Below are 16,758 nucleotides of genomic sequence, written 5' to 3'. Positions count from 1 at the left end.
TTCTAAGCACTGGAGGGATACAAGGTGATCAGGTTGCCCCACGTGGGGCTCACAATCTTAATCCCCATTTTACAGATGAGGTAACTGAGGCACAGAGAAATGAAGTGACTTGCCCAAAGTCACCCAGCTGACAAGTGGCACCGCCAGAACTAGAACCCATGACCTCTGACTCCCAAACCCGGGCTCTTTCCACTGAGCCATGCTGCTTCTCTGCAGAGTGTACTTTTGGCACAGGGGGAGGGAGGCACTGTCAGAGACAGAATTTTGGGATCTGGGCACCATTGTCCTGAAACAATAATGGTATTTCTCAGGTTGTTAGATAAGAATGCTGCCCAAGGCTCACTCTCTCCTGGGCAGAGGTTACAGTGGTAGTGCAGTGGAGGATTCTGGGTAGATTCCTGGCTTATTCTACCTCTTTTCAGAGAGGTGAGGAGACTGGTCATTGTTGTCCCTTGGTCTGTGCTGAGAGATTCTCAAGAGTTGGCCTGAGGGATATAATCACTGAGCTTCAGGGACGGCTGTCCAGGAGAGCCTAGGAGATTTATTCATTCATTCTTTCATTCATTGAACCATATTTATTGAGTGCTTACTGTGTGCAGAGCACTGTACTAACAGCTTGGAAAGTACAATTTGGCGAAAGAGTCAATCCCTGCCCACACCAAGGTTACAGTCTAGAAGGAAAAATGGTATTTGCTATGTCCTTGCTATGTGCCAAGCACTGTTCTAAGCCCTGATGTAGATATAAGGTAATCAGGCTGTCCCACATGGGACTCACAGTCTTAATCCCCATTTTACAGATGAAGTAACTGAGGCACACAGAAGTTAAGTGACTTGCCCAAAGTCTCACAGTCAATAAGTGGCGGAGCTGGGATTAGAACCCATGACCTCTTTCTGCTATGCCATTGCTCTTTCCACTCAGCCATGCTAAACTGTCCCCAATAAGATTACATTATCATCTCCAGATATCTCCCTCAGCAGAGCCAAGAGGGGCCAGGACAGAAACCATAAGCTGAGTGTTTGTTTGTCTCTAACAAGGAGCTCAGGGAACCATGGAGTGTGGGTCCCAAGGGCCCAGAGACTCTTGCAAATAGTCCTGCCATGAGCCCCTTTCCTGTCCGCACTGCCCTCGTGAGTGAGGAAGCAGTGCTCCTGCCTGGGACCCTGCAGTCCTGTGTCCCTCTTCCCACTCAGCCACATCAATTGTTCTAGGAGTTCCCTACCACAGAGTTTATCCCCCGAGGGTACAGAGGATGTGGACAGCGTATGCAAAGTACATTGCCCAACCGACCTCAAGACAACCTGCACAGGTAAGGTACCTCTCCACTAGCCACCCACGGGAGGAACCCGTGCCTGTTACCCACCCCTGACAGGAGAACTTCAGCCTTCATGTTACTCCGATATCGGGACTACAGCATATCTCAAATCCACTCCTCGTTGGTAAGACACGGGGTTTGGGCATCCTGAGAGTGGGGTATGTGGCCTCATCATTCCGGTGACGGCCATAGTGGCCAGGTCGCCCGGGTGGGAAGTGGAGCCCGGACCCCTGTCCCTGACAGCCAGGGCCTGGGGAGGGGGCTGGGAGAAGGGCATGTCTCTGGGGGAGGCAAAGACCCCCATTAACTTTCCACTGGAGTGTGGGTCCTCACCTCGATCCTCCACAGGCTCTTCCTCTCTGTTATATGTTACTGACCACATTTAGGAGAGAAGCCAACAGCCACATGTCTGGGCTGGGCACTCCAGTCTGGGTATGAGGAGCTGCTCTTCCTCACTTGAAATGCCAAGCCTTCCATGTTCAGGTTGGAACACCCTCACAGCCTGCTCAGCTGAAGTCATAGAACACCCCGGGACTTGTTGCCTGGGGGTTCTAAATGAAGGAAACTTCAACCCATCACCAATCTATCAACCAATTAGAGAAGCAGCGTGGCTCAGTGGAAAGAGCCCGGGCTTTGGAGTCAGAGGTCATTGGTTCAAATCCCAGCTCTGCCAATTGCCAGCTGTGTGACTTTGGGTAAGTCACTTAACTTCTCTGGGCCTCAGTTACCTCATCTGTAAAATGGGGATTAAGACTGTGAGCCCCCCATGCAACAACCTGATCACCTTGTAACCTCCCCCCCCAGCGCTTAGAACAGTACTTTGCACATAGTAAGTGCTTAATAAATTCTATCATTATCATTATTATTATTTATTGACCGCTTACTGTGTGCAGGGCACTGTACTAAGCACTTGGGAGAGTACAGCCCAGCAATATAACACATATATTCCCTGCCCACAATGAGCTTACAGTCTACTGGGGGAGACAGACATTAATATAAATAGATAATAATAATAAGGATGATGGTATTGGTTAAGCGCTCACTATATACAAAGCACTGTTCTAAGATACACATTCCAGCCACCCTTGCTTTCAGATCACTGAAAGAGAAGATAAGGCTTCCAAGTGTGGGATTGTGTCTGTCACAATGACCTTTTTTCTACAAAAGCCAACTGGCTCACCTGATTGTGTTTCTGCATTATAATCATCATCATCATCATCATCATCATCATCATCATCAACTGTATTTATTGAGGGTTTACTAGGTGCAGAGTACTGTACTGAACACTTGGGAGAATACAATATAACGGAGTTAGCAGAACAAGCCAATAGTGTGCAGTGTATCTTCTCCTGCGGCCCCTGCTGCAAAGGATGGAGAAAGTTCAGGGAGGGCCAGAGGTCGTTGGAGGTCAGCAGCTTGAGCCATGCAGCAGGAGTCAGGGACCAGTGCGCCAGAGATTGGATACACAGGGGAGCTCTGTTCTAGCGGTATCTGCTGGCTACAGTGTGACAAATGATGCCTGGGCTGGGTTTCCATGGCACTTTTGTCTATCAGACTGGATGCCATCTGAAGGGGGTTATGCTGGTGGTGCCCTCTGCGAGTTTGGGGTATTGCCCTGGGAGTTTCTTGGCTAAAATCCAACAAGTCTCCCCTGATCCCTACCAGGCCTAATAACAACCTGCCCGAACCACGATGTTTCACCACCAAAAGTGGAGGTCACCACGGCAACTTTGTTCACTTAAACTTTATTGTTTCCTGCCTCTCCTCTGCCAGGCAAAGCTATTTTTCTTCAATTATGGACACCCATGCCCTTCACCCCTGTCAGCTGTTCTGGACATTTAACTCCCTCCTCAAGCCTGCTGTTCCTCCCCCTCCTCCATCCCTCTCCCCCAACAATCTGTCCACCTACGTCATTACAAAAATTAATACCTCAGGTCTGAGCTCCCCAAAGTCACATCTCCACCTTCGCCATCCCCCCTGGCTCTCAACCCTCTCCTCTCCTCTTCCATCCTTTCCAGCAGGATCTTCAGAGGAGATCTCCTCCCTCCTCTTAAGTGCCACCCCCTACATCTGTGCTTCGGACCCCATTCCCTCTCATTTTATAAAAACTCTCAGCCTTTCATTCCTCCCCTCCTTAATTTCCATCTTCAATTGCTCACTCTCCAACGACTCCCCTCCCTCTGCCCACGTCTCCACCATCCTAAAAAACCCTCTCTTGACCCCACTTCCCCTTCCAGTTATCGCCCTTTCTCTCCTACCCTTCCTTTATAAACTCCTAGAGCAAGTTGTCTACACTTGCTGCCTCGAATTTCTCAACTCGAACAATCTCCTGGACCCCCTCCAATCGGGCTTCTGTCCCCTCCACTCCACTGAAACTGCGCTCTCAAATGTCACCAATGACCTCCTTCTTGCCAAATCCAATGGCTCCTACTCTATCCTAATCCTTCTCGACCTCCCAGCTGCCTTTGATTCTGTGGACCATCCCTTTCTCCTCAACACATTATCCAACCTTGGCTACACGGACTCCATCCTCTCCTGGTTCTGCTCGTCTCTCTAGCCATTCATTCTCAGTCTCCTTCATGGGCTCCTCCTCCCCCTTCCCATCCCCTATCTTTAGGGGTTCCTCAAGGGTCAGTTCTTGGTCCCTTTCTGTACTCCATCTCTACTCACTGCCTTGGTGAACTCATTCGCTCACACGGCTTCATCTATCATCTCTACGCAGACGACACCCAAATCTACATCTCCTCCCCTGTTCTCTCTCCCTCCCTCCAGGCTCGTATCTCCTCCTGCCTTCAGGACATCTCTATCTGGATGTCCGCCCGCCACCCAAAACTCAACATGTCCACTCTTGAAAGAGATCTAGCTTCACTCCTGAAATGGTTGGGTGGGTGGAGGGGAAACTACTGTAGCGATTGGACCACCCCCTGCAGACGCCAGAACCCTCATTCTTATGGGAACTCCACACACGAGGAAGACAAACAAGGCTGGGAGCGAGGATTGGGCTGAGCGTTGCAGAAATAAGTGTGATGAGCTTAAAAAGAGAGCAAAAGTAAACATTGAGAATTCATAAGGAAGGAGTTGGTGGGGGGCATTTGCCACTAGTAGGGTGCAGGGCAGCTGTGAGCACCGTAAAGCCCATCAACAGTACCCAGCAATTCATTCATTCATTCATTCAATTGTATTTATTGAGCGCTTACTGTGTGCAGAGCACTGTACTAAGCGCTTGGGAAGTGCAACATATACTTGGCAACATATAGAGACGGTCCCTACCCAACAGTGGGCTCACAGTCTAGAAGGGGGAAGCAATATTTTTCGGCACCAAAATGAGCTAGGCCCAAGTTTTTCTCCTTAATATTAAGTTGGCTTGGCCTGAGAATTGGCATGAGATTCCTTGGAGAAGGCTCAGGAGAGAGCCTGAGGGGCCACTGATGATGGGCTCCGAGTCTCTGATAGGGTGTTCCATGAAGAATGAAGAGTAGCCAGACCGGGAGAGCCCAGTGCTGTGCCTGGGGGTGGGGTGGAAATAGAACCCGCTGCACCTTGTGTGGACACACACACGGGCCCGGGAAGGGTGGACCCAGTACCCCAGGAAGGCTGGAGAGTGTGAGCGGGAGAATCTCAGATGAACAGATACTCAAGGCAGACCCCAGCCCTCCCAAACACATTTCCAATAAAGCTGGGGAGATGTCTGAAACCGAGCAGCAGTGGTCTCTCCACTGATTGCCCTGCCCTGCCCCTACACACACACACATTAAACTGCATAAAATCTAGACTGAGTCTGAATCAGGATGTGATTGCTCCACCATGCCAATCGCATGCTATATCTCCCCCAGCAGATCCTCCAGCCCTATGGAGAAGGGAAACCAAACCAGCATCACGGAATTCCTCCTCCTGGGACTGTCTGACCGGGCAGAGCAGCGGCAGCTCCTCTTCGTGCTGTTCCTCTGGTTGTACCTCCTTGGGGTTCTGGGGAGCCTACTCATCGTCCTGGCTGTCAGCTCTGACCCACACCTGCACACCCCCATGTACTTCTTCCTCACCAACCTCTCCCTGGCTGACATCTGCCTCCTGTCCACCACGGTCCCGAAGATGCTGGTCAACATTCAGACCCAAGACAAATCCATATCCTACGCTGGCTGCCTGGCACAAATGTACTTCTTCCTTCTGTTTGGAACTCTGGACCACTTTCTCCTCACAGGGATGGCATATGATCGTTACGAGGCCATATGTCACCCCCTCCACTACACCACCATCATGAGCCCAAGGCTCTGTACCCTGGTGGTTGCTGGATCCTGGATCTTCAGTTCCCTCCATGCCCTGACACACACCCTTTTGGTGGTTCACTTATCCTTTTGTACCAATCGGGAAATTCTTCACTTCTTCTGTGAATTTTACCAGATCCTAAAGCTTTCCTGTTCTAGCATTTTCATCAATGAAGTAATCGTGTTTGTTTCTGCAGTAGTGATTGGGGTAGGTCCAATCACCGGCCTTCTGTTCTCTTACGTTCGCATCATCTCGACCATATTGAGAATCCCATCTGCAGGGGGTAGGTGGAAAGCTTTCAGCACTTGTGCTTCTCACCTGTCTGTGGTCTCTTTATTCTATAGCACCACCCTTGGGACCTACCTTTGTCCAGCATCTACCCAAACATTCAGTAAGGGCTCGATAGCATCTGTGCTGTACACAGTGGTCATCCCCACAATAAATCCCTTCATCTACAGCCTGAGGAACAAGAACATGAAAATGGCCCTGAGAAACGCATTCAACAGGAAAAGTGTCTTCTCTCGAGGACTCTGACATGCTGATTCACCTGAAGCTTATTTTTCTCAGAAAGTTTAGCCAGCTCTCAAATATCACAGACTTTTTGTCATGTACAATTTGGTTTTGTTTGTTTTTCATAGGAGAGGAACAGACTACATTCCTAGTGAGAGTTTACCAGTCTCCTTTATGGTCAACAATATTCTGTTGACCAGAGAAGCAGTGTGGCCTAGTGGAAAGATCAGGGACATGGGAGTCAGAGAAACTGGGCTCTTATCCCAGCTCATCACTTGTCTGCTGTGTGACTTTGCACATGCCACTTAACGTTTCTGTGCTTCAGGTCCTTATCTGTAAAATGGGGATTCAGTACCTGTTCCCCCTCCTACTGAGGTTGTGAGTCCTACGTGAGACCTAATCATCTTATATCTGCCCCAGCCCTTAGTACAATGCTTGGCACATAACCTATGCCATTATTATTAGGGAAGCAGCATGGCCTGGTGGACCTAGTGTGGGATTGGGAGTTGGATGACCAGGGTTCTAATCCTGCTTCTGACACTTCTCTGCTGTGTAGCCATGGGCAAGTCACTTCACTTTTCTGGGCCTCATTTACCTCATTTATGAAATGGAGATCAGGATTGTGAGTCCATTGTGAGACTTGTATCTACCCCACACTTAATACAGTGCCTGGCGCATGGTAAGCACTTAAATACCACTTAAAAAAGAAAATCTCCCGGGACATCTCCCTAAGCAAAGCCCAGCAGGGAGACCAGGCACTGAGAGTTTGTGTGTCTCTCACACAGACCTGGGGGGGCCATAACCTGTGGGGCCTGAGGGACCAGAGACTCCTGCAAATAATCCTGCTGTAAGCCCCACTCACAACACCACTGCACCTGTGGTTGAGGACCCAGTGCTTCTGCTTGGAGCTCCACAGCCCCCCATCCCTCTTCCCCCTCAGCTACACTGATTGTTCCAGGACGAGTTCTTCACCACAAGGCCCATGACCGAAGGGACAAAGTAGGCGGAGGGTGCAGACAGCCTTCATTGCCCAACTATTCCAAAGACGGCCTGCACAGGTAGGGAACGACCCCGCCCCCCCTCCCCCGTCCCAGCACACAGGAGCACCCATGCCTCTTCCCAGTCACGATGGGAGAACTTTAGCCTTCACTCTGATCCAATATTGAGGCTACAAGTATATCCCAGCCCCCTGCCCTAGGGGGTCCCGCAGGAGTCTAAAAGCCACAATATCGGGGCATTCTGAAAGTGAGATATGACCTCCCTACTAACATCTAACTTACAACAGCACTTAGAACAGTGCTCAGCACTTAGAACATTGCTTTGCACATAGCACTTAACAAATGCCATTATTAATTATTAATAATTCATTAATCAAACTAGAACTCTTCCCCTCTTCAAGGACCTATGGTGAGCTCACCTCCTCCAGGATGCCTTCCCAGACTGAGACCCCTTTTCCTCTGCTCCTCCTCCCCTCCCCACCGCCCCTACTCCATCCCTCTGCTCTACCCCCTTCTCCTCCCCACAGCACTTGTTTATATTTGTATATAATTATTACTTTATTTATTTTATTAATAATAATAATGTGAAATATTATCTATAGTTCTATTTATCTATATTGATGGTATTGATGCCTGTCTACTTTTTTTGTTTTGTTGTCTGTCTCCTGCTTTCAGGCTGTGAGCCCGTTTTTGGGTAGGGAACCTCTCTATCTATTGCCGAATTTACTTTCCAAATGCTTAGTACAGTGCTCTGCATACAGTAAGCGCTTAATAAATCTGATTGAATGAATGAATCATTACTATTTTCACTGACCCTTTCAGGGAACAGGAGACGGTCTGTCTCATTCCATAGCCATTACTGAAGACACTATACTCCAAGATCTCAATGCGTAACAGGTCCTCTTTATTAAAACATCCCACTGGATCCCAGATAACAAGGTGCACCATCCCGATACAAACAGATACATACTTTTGTGGCAACTAGTTGTGCCTTTTATATTCTAAAGCACCCCCTCTAAAAGTCTTCCCAGTTGCTGCCCTGCACAAAGAGGAAGCCCCTCCCTCATTTTAATGAATCCTGGAGAGGAAATTTCTATTTTCTGGTGATGCCTGCAGTCCTAGGTCCTCCTCCTTTTGATGATCATAGGTTTGAACCATTTTTGAGAGATCCTTAGTTAGCCTTGCTGATAGTCTGCGGGAAGCTTCAGAGGGAAGTTCCTCCTTCGGGTGATGCAAAGAGTGGGTCTCTGGAGGACTCTTCCAAGAATGAACAATTAGTTCCCGAGATGACCAAGCAGTCTGTTCAAGACCATCGGATGCAGGCTGTATACACTATCTTGCTGGTATCACTTATCCTGCAGCTTGTGGGCCCTATACCCAATGGACCACTGGCCAACTGGTAACAGTTACTCTCCTTAATATCATGTAAATGGTTATGGATAACTAATCTAATATCCCTAATTTACCCTTTAAGTCATCCAATAAGACAAGAATCTAAGACCGACCATTCCTGGGCAAGATCTTGAGAAGCAGTGTGGCCTAGTGGACAGAGCATGGACCTGGGAGTCAGAAGGACTGGGTTCTATTCCCAGCTCCTGCCACTTTTCTGCTGTGTAACATTGGCCAAGTCACTTCACTTCCATGTGCCTTCCCTGTAAAATGGGGATTGACTGAGAGTGCCATAGGAGACATGGACTGCGTCCAACCTGATTAACTTGGATCTATTGCAGTGACGATGATGATGATGGTATTTGTTAAGCACTTACTACGTGCTAACCACTGTTCTAAGCTCTGGGGGGATACAAGGTAATGAGGCTGTACCACGTGGAGCTCGCTGTCTTGATGACCATTTTACAGATGAGGGAACTGAGGCGCGGAGAAGTTAAGGAACTTGCCCAAAGTCACACAGCTGGCAAGTGGCAGAGCCGTGATTAGAACCCAAGATCTCTGACAGTCAAGCCTGTGCTCTTTCCATTGAGCCACGCTGCTTAGTACAGTGCGTCTGGCACATATGAAGTGCATAACAGATACCATAAAAATGGCCCATCCACTTGGGTTGAGGGAAGTAGATGGCTGGTGTCCCAGATGAGATCATGGATGACAAATTTTTATCTAGAGAAGCAGCTTGGCCCAGTAGAGAGAACTCGGGCCTGGGAATAAACAGGACCTGGTTTCTATTCCCAGCTCTGCCACTTGTCTGCTCTGTGACCTTGGGCAAGTCATAGAACTTCTCCATGCCTCACTTACCTCGTCTGTAAAATGTGAACTATGACTGTGAGCCCCATGTGGGACATGGAAAGTGTCAACCTGATTGCCATGCATCTACCCCAGGGCTCAGTACGGTGCCAGGAAAATAGTAAGAACTTAACAAATACCACTTTTAAAAAAAGAGTCAGGGGCAAAGCAAGGTGAGGATCTGCAGGAGAAGTGGGGTTGGACAGGTTTGAAGTGACAGGATGGCTTGGAAGACATAACTGGTCAAGGGCTATCACAGGTGAAGACTGCTGGATACTAGGATTGCTCCAGAAGAATGGCTGGCTCTCAGGACTGCGGGGCTGGAGAAAGGTGGGCTGGGGGTATGATCAGCATGGATCAGCCAAGATGGACCAGAACCACCTAACAGAGTTTCATAGCTCCAATCACCTAGAATCCCACTGAGCCAACTAGAACTACTTCATACTCGCTGACACGGATTTCAACCTGCAGTGTTTAAACCCGGGAAATGCCTAGGCTTAACAATGGATTCAGGGATGGGGGAGAGTTTACTGCCTGGACCTTGGAGGGGTTAATTAGGTGGGTATTCCTGCTAGAACAGGGAGAAGAGGAGGATATGCTTACCTGTCATCAAGGGTTTCTACAGGATTTAAAAGCAGCAATCACATCGTAACAGCCATTTTCAGGATTCTATTAGTGTTATTCTTGAGCACTTACCTCATACTAAGCCTTGGCATTTATTCACTGGTATTTATTGAACACTTGTGTGTAGACCACTGTACTAAGATTCTGGGAAAGCACAGCAGAAGAGGGTAGGCAGGCATAATCTCTGCCCTCAAGAAAAATACAAGACACGGTCCCAGTTGTCTGGACCCCTGACCCCACTAGGTAAGGGAAGAGAGACCCACAGAAGAAAAAGAACAACAGTAAATTACAATCCAAAATAAGAGCCATTTCATGATTTAACTCCCCAAATTATCAAAATTTAATAAATAGCTAAAGCAGCACTTGGGGGCAGTGGGAATTACCAAGACTCTCTCCTCTCCAATCAAGAGTACTACAGTACAAATGCCTGCAGTCTTTCCCAGGGCTTCCTAGGTGCTTTGGGCTTTATTTTCATCCTGCGGCAGAGAGGAAGAAGACTCACCTGGCCAGCCAGCGGCTCATCACAGACTGGAGCTTCCCTCTATTGGGGACCCTGGCCGCATGGATGGCCAACCTTCCACTCTTGATAGAGATCTGGCTTCACTCCTCAAATTGTTGGGTGGGTTTTGAGGAGACTACTCTAGCCATTGGACCACCCCCTGCAGATGCCAGAACCCTCATTCTTATGGGAAGTCCAGAAATGCTGAAGACAAACTAGACTGGGAGCAAGGGCTGGAACTGAGCATGGCAGAAACAAGTATGTTGGGCTTAAAAAGAAGGCAAAAATAAACTTATTAAGAAGGAATAAGGAAGGAGTTGGGGACATTTGCTAAGGGTCGGGTGCAGGGCAGCTGCGAGCCCTGAAAACTCCATCAACAGGACCCAGGAATATTCTTTTGGCACCAAAATGAGCAAGGCACAATGGTTCTCCTTAGTACTGAGTATGCTTGACCTGAGAAGTGGGATGAGATTCCATGGAGAAGGCTCCGGAGGGAGCAGTGATGATGGAGAAATGTCTGGGAATGAGGTGTCTGAAGAAACTGGGATTGTTCATTCAGGTGAGGAGAAGCCTGAGGGGCCACTGATGATGGGCTCCGAGTCTCTGATGGGGTATTCCATGGAGAATGAGGAGCAGCCGGACTGAGAGCCCAATTCTGTGCCTGGGGATGGGGCAGAAATAGAACGCGCCTAACCTAGTGTTGACACACACCCAGGCCCGGGAATGGTTAACACAGGACTCCAGGAAGGCTGGAGAGTGTGAGCAGGAGAACCAAAGATGAACAAATACTCCAGCCAGAACCCATCCCTCCCAACCACATTTCCAATAAAGCGAGGAAATGTATGAAATCGAGTAGCAGGGATCTCTCCACTGTTTACCCTGCCCTGCCCCGGAAAAAACACATTAAACTGCATAAAGTCCAGACTGAGTCTGAACGAGGATGTGATTGCTCCTCCATCCAATTCTCCTGCCAATTCTTCCCCAACAGATTCTCCCGCCACATGGACAGGGGAAACCGAACCAGCATCTCAGAATTCTTCCTCCTGGGACTGTCCGACCCGGCGGAGCAGCGGCAGCTCCTCTTCATGCCGTTCCTCTGGATGTACCTGCTCGGGGTCCTGGGGAGCCTGCTCATCATCCTGGCCATCAGATCTGACCCACACCTGCAGACGCCCATGTACTTCTTCCTCACCAACCTCTCCCTGGCCGACGTCTGTTTCCTGTCCACCACAGTCCCCTAGACACTGGTTAGCATTGAGATCCACAGTAAAACCATATCCTACGCTGGGTGCCTGGCGCAAATGCATTTCTTCATTCTGTTCGGAACAATGGACCACTTTCTCCTCACTGGAATGGCTTAAGACCACTATGTGGCTATAGGACACCCACTCCACTACCCCACCATCATGGGCCCACGGCTCTGTGCCCTGATGGTAGCTGGGTCCTGGATTATCAGCAGTCTCCATGCCCTGACACATATTTTAATGGTGCTTCGAATATCCTTCTGTGCAGAAAATAAAATCCATCACTTCTTCTGTGAACATATCCAGATCATAAAACGTTCCTGCACTGAACCACTCATCAATGAAATATTGAACTTTGTTCTTCCAGCTCTGTTAGGGCTAGGTCCCCTCATGGGACTTCTGTTCTCTTACAATCGGATTTTCTCCACTATTTTAAGAATCCCATCTACCGGGGGAAGGTTTAAAGCCTTCTCCACCTGTGGCTCTCATCTGTCTGTGGTCTCCTTGTTCTATGGCACTTCTCTTGGGGTCTACTTCAGCCCCCGATCCACCCAGAAGGCCAGGAAAGACTCTATAGCATACGTGATGTACTCAGTGGTGACACCCATGCTGAACCCTTTCATCTACAGCCTGAGGAACAAGGACATGAAAGGGGCCCTGAGAAAATTCATCAGTAGGAAATATGACTTCTTCCAGAGACTGTAATACCTTTGTATTGTTTGTTGGCAACTCTTTCCCCTCTCATCTACTGGTTGTCAGTGTCCCACAGGTTCTGTTCTGGATGCCTACTTAGCACATTCTGAACTTACTCGTTAGAAACACCTATGTATTCATGTGGCTTTATTTATCACCTCGATCAATGAATAAATCCATCATCGGTATTTATTGAGCACATACTCTGTGCAGAGACATGTACGCTGGGTAGAGTACAATACAACAGAGTTCGTGGACACATTCTCTGCCCACAACAAGTTAGCAGTCGAGAGGGGAAGATAGATCTTTATATGCATAAAACGATTATGGATATGTATGCACGTGCTGCAGGATTGAGGGTGAGGTCAATATCATGCTCCCAAAAGTACCACACCCAAGTGCACAGATGATGCAGAAGAGAGAGGGAGTCAAGGAAAAGAAGGCTTAATCAGGGAAGGTTACTATGAAGATGACTCCCAGTTCTATCTCTCTAACCCTGACCTCCCACCTCTGACTTACAGGCCCATGGTTTTTCCCCGAAGCCATGCTGTCTCCTCCAAGCAGCTTTCTAATCTTGGTTCTATTCTTGGGTTCTAATCCCACATTTCCTCTTGGTCCTAAGACAGCCCCACTTGCATGTCTTACCTGCACCTCAAGTTCAACGTGTTCAAAACTGAAAGCCTCACCTTCCTTTCTAAAGTCCCTCCTTCTCCATCTCCTACTAATTTTCCTCCTCCAAACGTTCCTCTCTCTGCCACCGACTCCACGCCCCCTCCCTCTTCTCAGAAACTGGTTTCTTTGACATGATCCTTGAATTCCTCATTGTCTTTCAATTCTCACATCATTCTCTTTCTAAATCCTGTCAGGTCTTCTTCCACATTTCCAGAATCCACCCTTTCCTCTCCAACCAGGTTACTCCAAGCCTGCAATCCTAGCCCAGCAAGACTACATCAGGTATCAGCCTCATCCCTGCTCTCCCTGCCTCTAGCTCTCCACCTCTCCAGCCCAATCTCTACACTGCTACTTGGATCAACATTTTTCAGCACCACTCAGCACACATCTCCTCACACCTCAAAAATCTCCAGTGGTTATCCTTCTCCTTCTGCAATATATGGAAACTCCCTGCCATTCGCTTCAAAGCTCTGCACCATCTCCCTCCATCTTACATGTCATCTCTCTTCACTGGCTATTCCCCAGCACCCACAAGCCTTCTCGGTAACCTCTGCCACCATACAATGTCCTAAAAAAAGAATTCTCTATCCAGGGTACAAGGGTCTAGTCAAACACAATGGCTAAAAAAGAGCTATCTCGTGAAGGATTTCTCTGCTCTTTCCCAGTAGCAAATCTCCAGGTGCAGTGGGGTCTGGCATGTGGCATGGTCAGATTCCCCAGTCCAGCACTAGAATCAGTTGGGGTTCAATTGTCTAGTGAAAAAATGTGGGTTAGTAATGTATAATTGAGGGTGTGTGGGTAACCTTGTAGCTACCCCAGAGTTTAGAACGTAATAATCATTTAATAAACACCACTATTATTGTTGATTGGTTTTCTTAAGAGGTGGAATTTTATCTTTTATTGGAACAAAGGAACTCAGCTCCCTTCCTGCAAATGTTTTTGGACAAATAAAAAACACGGTATTTCTCAAACAAATCCTTATCATTGATCTAAACTGTGAAGAAAATGGAAAAGGGTAGAATTGTTTTATAAAAATGATGCCACGGTGTTTTCTTATCCGTAACAACTAAACATTAGTCATAATCTGAAAATATTTGCTACAGGAAGTTATAATAAGAAATAACCATAATAGTAACTGGGAAGAAGCAGCCTATAGAAGCAACATGGCTCAGTGGAAAGAAGATGGGCTTGGGGGTCAGAGATCATATGTTCTAATCCCAGATCTGCCACTTGTCAACTGTGTGACTTTGGGCAAGTCACTTCACTTCTCTGTGCCTCAGTTGCCTCATCTGAAAAATGGGGATTAAGACTGTGAGTCCCATGGGGGACAACCTGATTACCTTGTTACCTCCCAGGGCTTAGAACAGTGCTTGGCACATAGTTCATGCTAAATAATGCCATCATTATTATTATTACAGGTACAATTACAAAGTGCAGAATTTGTAGAAAGTGAAAATCTGAAAAACCCATCACTTAACATTTGTCAAATGGGAAAACAGTGGAAAAGGCTGGAAATTGACTAAACAAGAAAAATACTTAGGTTATGGTTGAACTGTCATTGTTCATGAAGGGTGGAGATAGCGGCAATAAAGACTCATTGTTGACCAAATCCCACAATACTTGGAGGAGGGGACACCTAATGACACTCGCTGGTGGGAGTGTCAAGCCAAAAAAAAGGAAATGTAAGAAATTCAGGCAGAAATCAAACATGTTCAAATGGGATTTTACGAAATTTACAGATGTTATGGATTTATGGAAAGGTGAGGGATAGTAGCCCCCCTCAGGGTCGCATCTGGAGAATTTCCAGTAATCAGTCATCATCATCATCATCATCAATCGTATTTATTGAGCGCTTACTATGTGCAGAACACTGTACTAAGCGCTTGGGAAGTACAAATTGGCAACATATAGAGACAGTCCCTACTCAACAGTGGGCTCACAGTCTAAAAGGGGGAGACAGAGAACAAACCAAACATACTAACAAAATAAAATAAATAGAATAGATATGTACAAATAAAACAAATAAATAAATAAATAGAGTAATAAATATGTACAAACATATATACATATATACAGGTGCTGTGGGGAAGGCAATGAGGTAAGATGGGGGGAATGGAGAGGGGGACGAGGGGGAGAGGAAGGAAGGAGCTCAGTCTGGGAAGGCCTCCTGGAGGAGGTGAGCTCTCAGCAGGGCCTTGAAGGGAGGAAGAGAGCTAGCTTGGTGGATGGGCAGAGGGAGGGCATTCCAGGCCCGGGGGATGACGTGGGCCGGGGGTCGATGGCGGGACAGGCGAGAGCGAGGTACGGTGAGGAGATTAGCGGCAGAGGAGCGGAGGGTGCAGGCTGGGCTGTAGAAGGAGAGAAGGGAGGTGAGGTAGGAGGGGGCGAGGTGATGGAGAGCCTTGAAGCCCAGGGTGAGGAGTTTCTGCCTGATGCGCAGATTGATTGGTAGCCACTGGAGATTTTTGAGGAGGGGAGTAATATGCCCAGAGCGTTTCTGGACAAAGATAATCCGAGCAGCAGCATGAAGTATGGATTGAAGTGGAGAGAGACACGAGGATGGGAGATCAGAGAGAAGGCTGATGCAGTAGTCCAGACGGCATAGGATGAGAGCTTGAATGAGCAGGGTAGCGGTTGGGATGGAGAGGAAAGGGCGGATCTTGGCAATGTTGTGGAGCTGAGACCGGCAGGTTTTGGTCACGGCTCGGATGTGAGGGGTGAATGAGAGAGCGGAGTCGAGGATGACACCAAGGTTGCGGGCTTGTGAGACGGGAAGGATGGTAGTGCCGTCAACAGAGATGGGAAAGTCAGGGAGAGGGCAAGGTTTGGGAGGGAAGACAAGGAGTTCAGTCTTCGACATGTTGAGCTTTAGGTTGTGGGCAGACATCCAAATGGAGATGTCCTGAAGGCAGGAGGAGATGCGAGCCTGGAGAGAAGGGGAGAGAGCAGGGGCAGAGATGTAGATCTGGGTGTCATCAGCGTAGAGATGATAGTTGAAGCCGTGGGAGCGAATGAGGTCACCAAGGGAGTGCGTGTAGATCGAGAACAGAAGGGAACCAAGCACTGACCCTTGGGGAACCCCCACAGTAAGAGGATGAGAGGGGGAGGAGGAGCCTGCAAAAGAGACTGAGAAAGAACGACCGGAGAGATAAGAGGAGAACCAGGAGAGGACAGAGTCTGTGAAGCCAAGGTCAGATAGCGTGTTGAGGAGAAGGGGTTGGTCCACAGTGTCAAAGGCAGCTGAGAGGTCGAAGAGGATTAGGACAGAGTATGAACCATTGGATTTGGCAAGCAGGAGGTCATTGGTGACCTTTGAGAGGGCAGTTTCCGTGGAATGTAGGGGACGGAAGCCAGACTGGAGGGGGTCGAGGAGAGAGTTGTTGTTGAGGAATTCTAGGCAGCGAGTGTAGACAACTGGTTCAAGGAGTTTGGAAACGAATGGTAGGAGGGATATGGGGCGATAACTAGCAGGTGAGGTGGGGTCAAGAGAGGGTTTTTTAGGATGGGAGAGACATGGGCATGTTTGAAGGCAGAGGGGAAGGAACCAGTGGAGAGTGAGCGGTTGAAGATGGAAGTTAAGGAGGGGAGAAGGGATGGAGCGAGAGATTTCATGAGATGAGAGGGAATGGGGTCAGAAGCATAGGTGGCCGAAGTGGCACTTGAGAGGAGGGAGGAGAGCTCCTCTGAGGATACTGCTGGGAAGGATG

General features: G+C 48.3%; 1 protein-coding gene across 1 annotated transcript; it reads left to right on the top strand.

Annotated features, from left to right (window-relative positions):
* The first annotated feature begins 5,162 nt into the window (after window positions 1–5,162).
* LOC119921406 (olfactory receptor 7A10-like) lies at window positions 5,163–6,110 on the top strand. The gene is made up of 2 exons (XM_038741647.1): window positions 5,163–5,602; window positions 5,690–6,110. The coding sequence occupies exons 1-2, from the start codon at window positions 5,163–5,165 to the stop codon at window positions 6,108–6,110; spliced, it is 861 nt and encodes a 286-aa protein (XP_038597575.1).
* The last annotated feature ends 10,648 nt before the right edge of the window (window positions 6,111–16,758 follow it).

This window comes from Tachyglossus aculeatus (genome assembly GCF_015852505.1).
Source record: "Tachyglossus aculeatus isolate mTacAcu1 chromosome 12 unlocalized genomic scaffold, mTacAcu1.pri SUPER_6_unloc_2, whole genome shotgun sequence".
In the NCBI taxonomy this organism is placed as follows: domain Eukaryota; kingdom Metazoa; phylum Chordata; class Mammalia; order Monotremata; family Tachyglossidae; genus Tachyglossus; species Tachyglossus aculeatus.
Note: the sequence above shows the minus strand (reverse complement) of the source record. Positions and strands in the feature narration are given on the sequence as shown.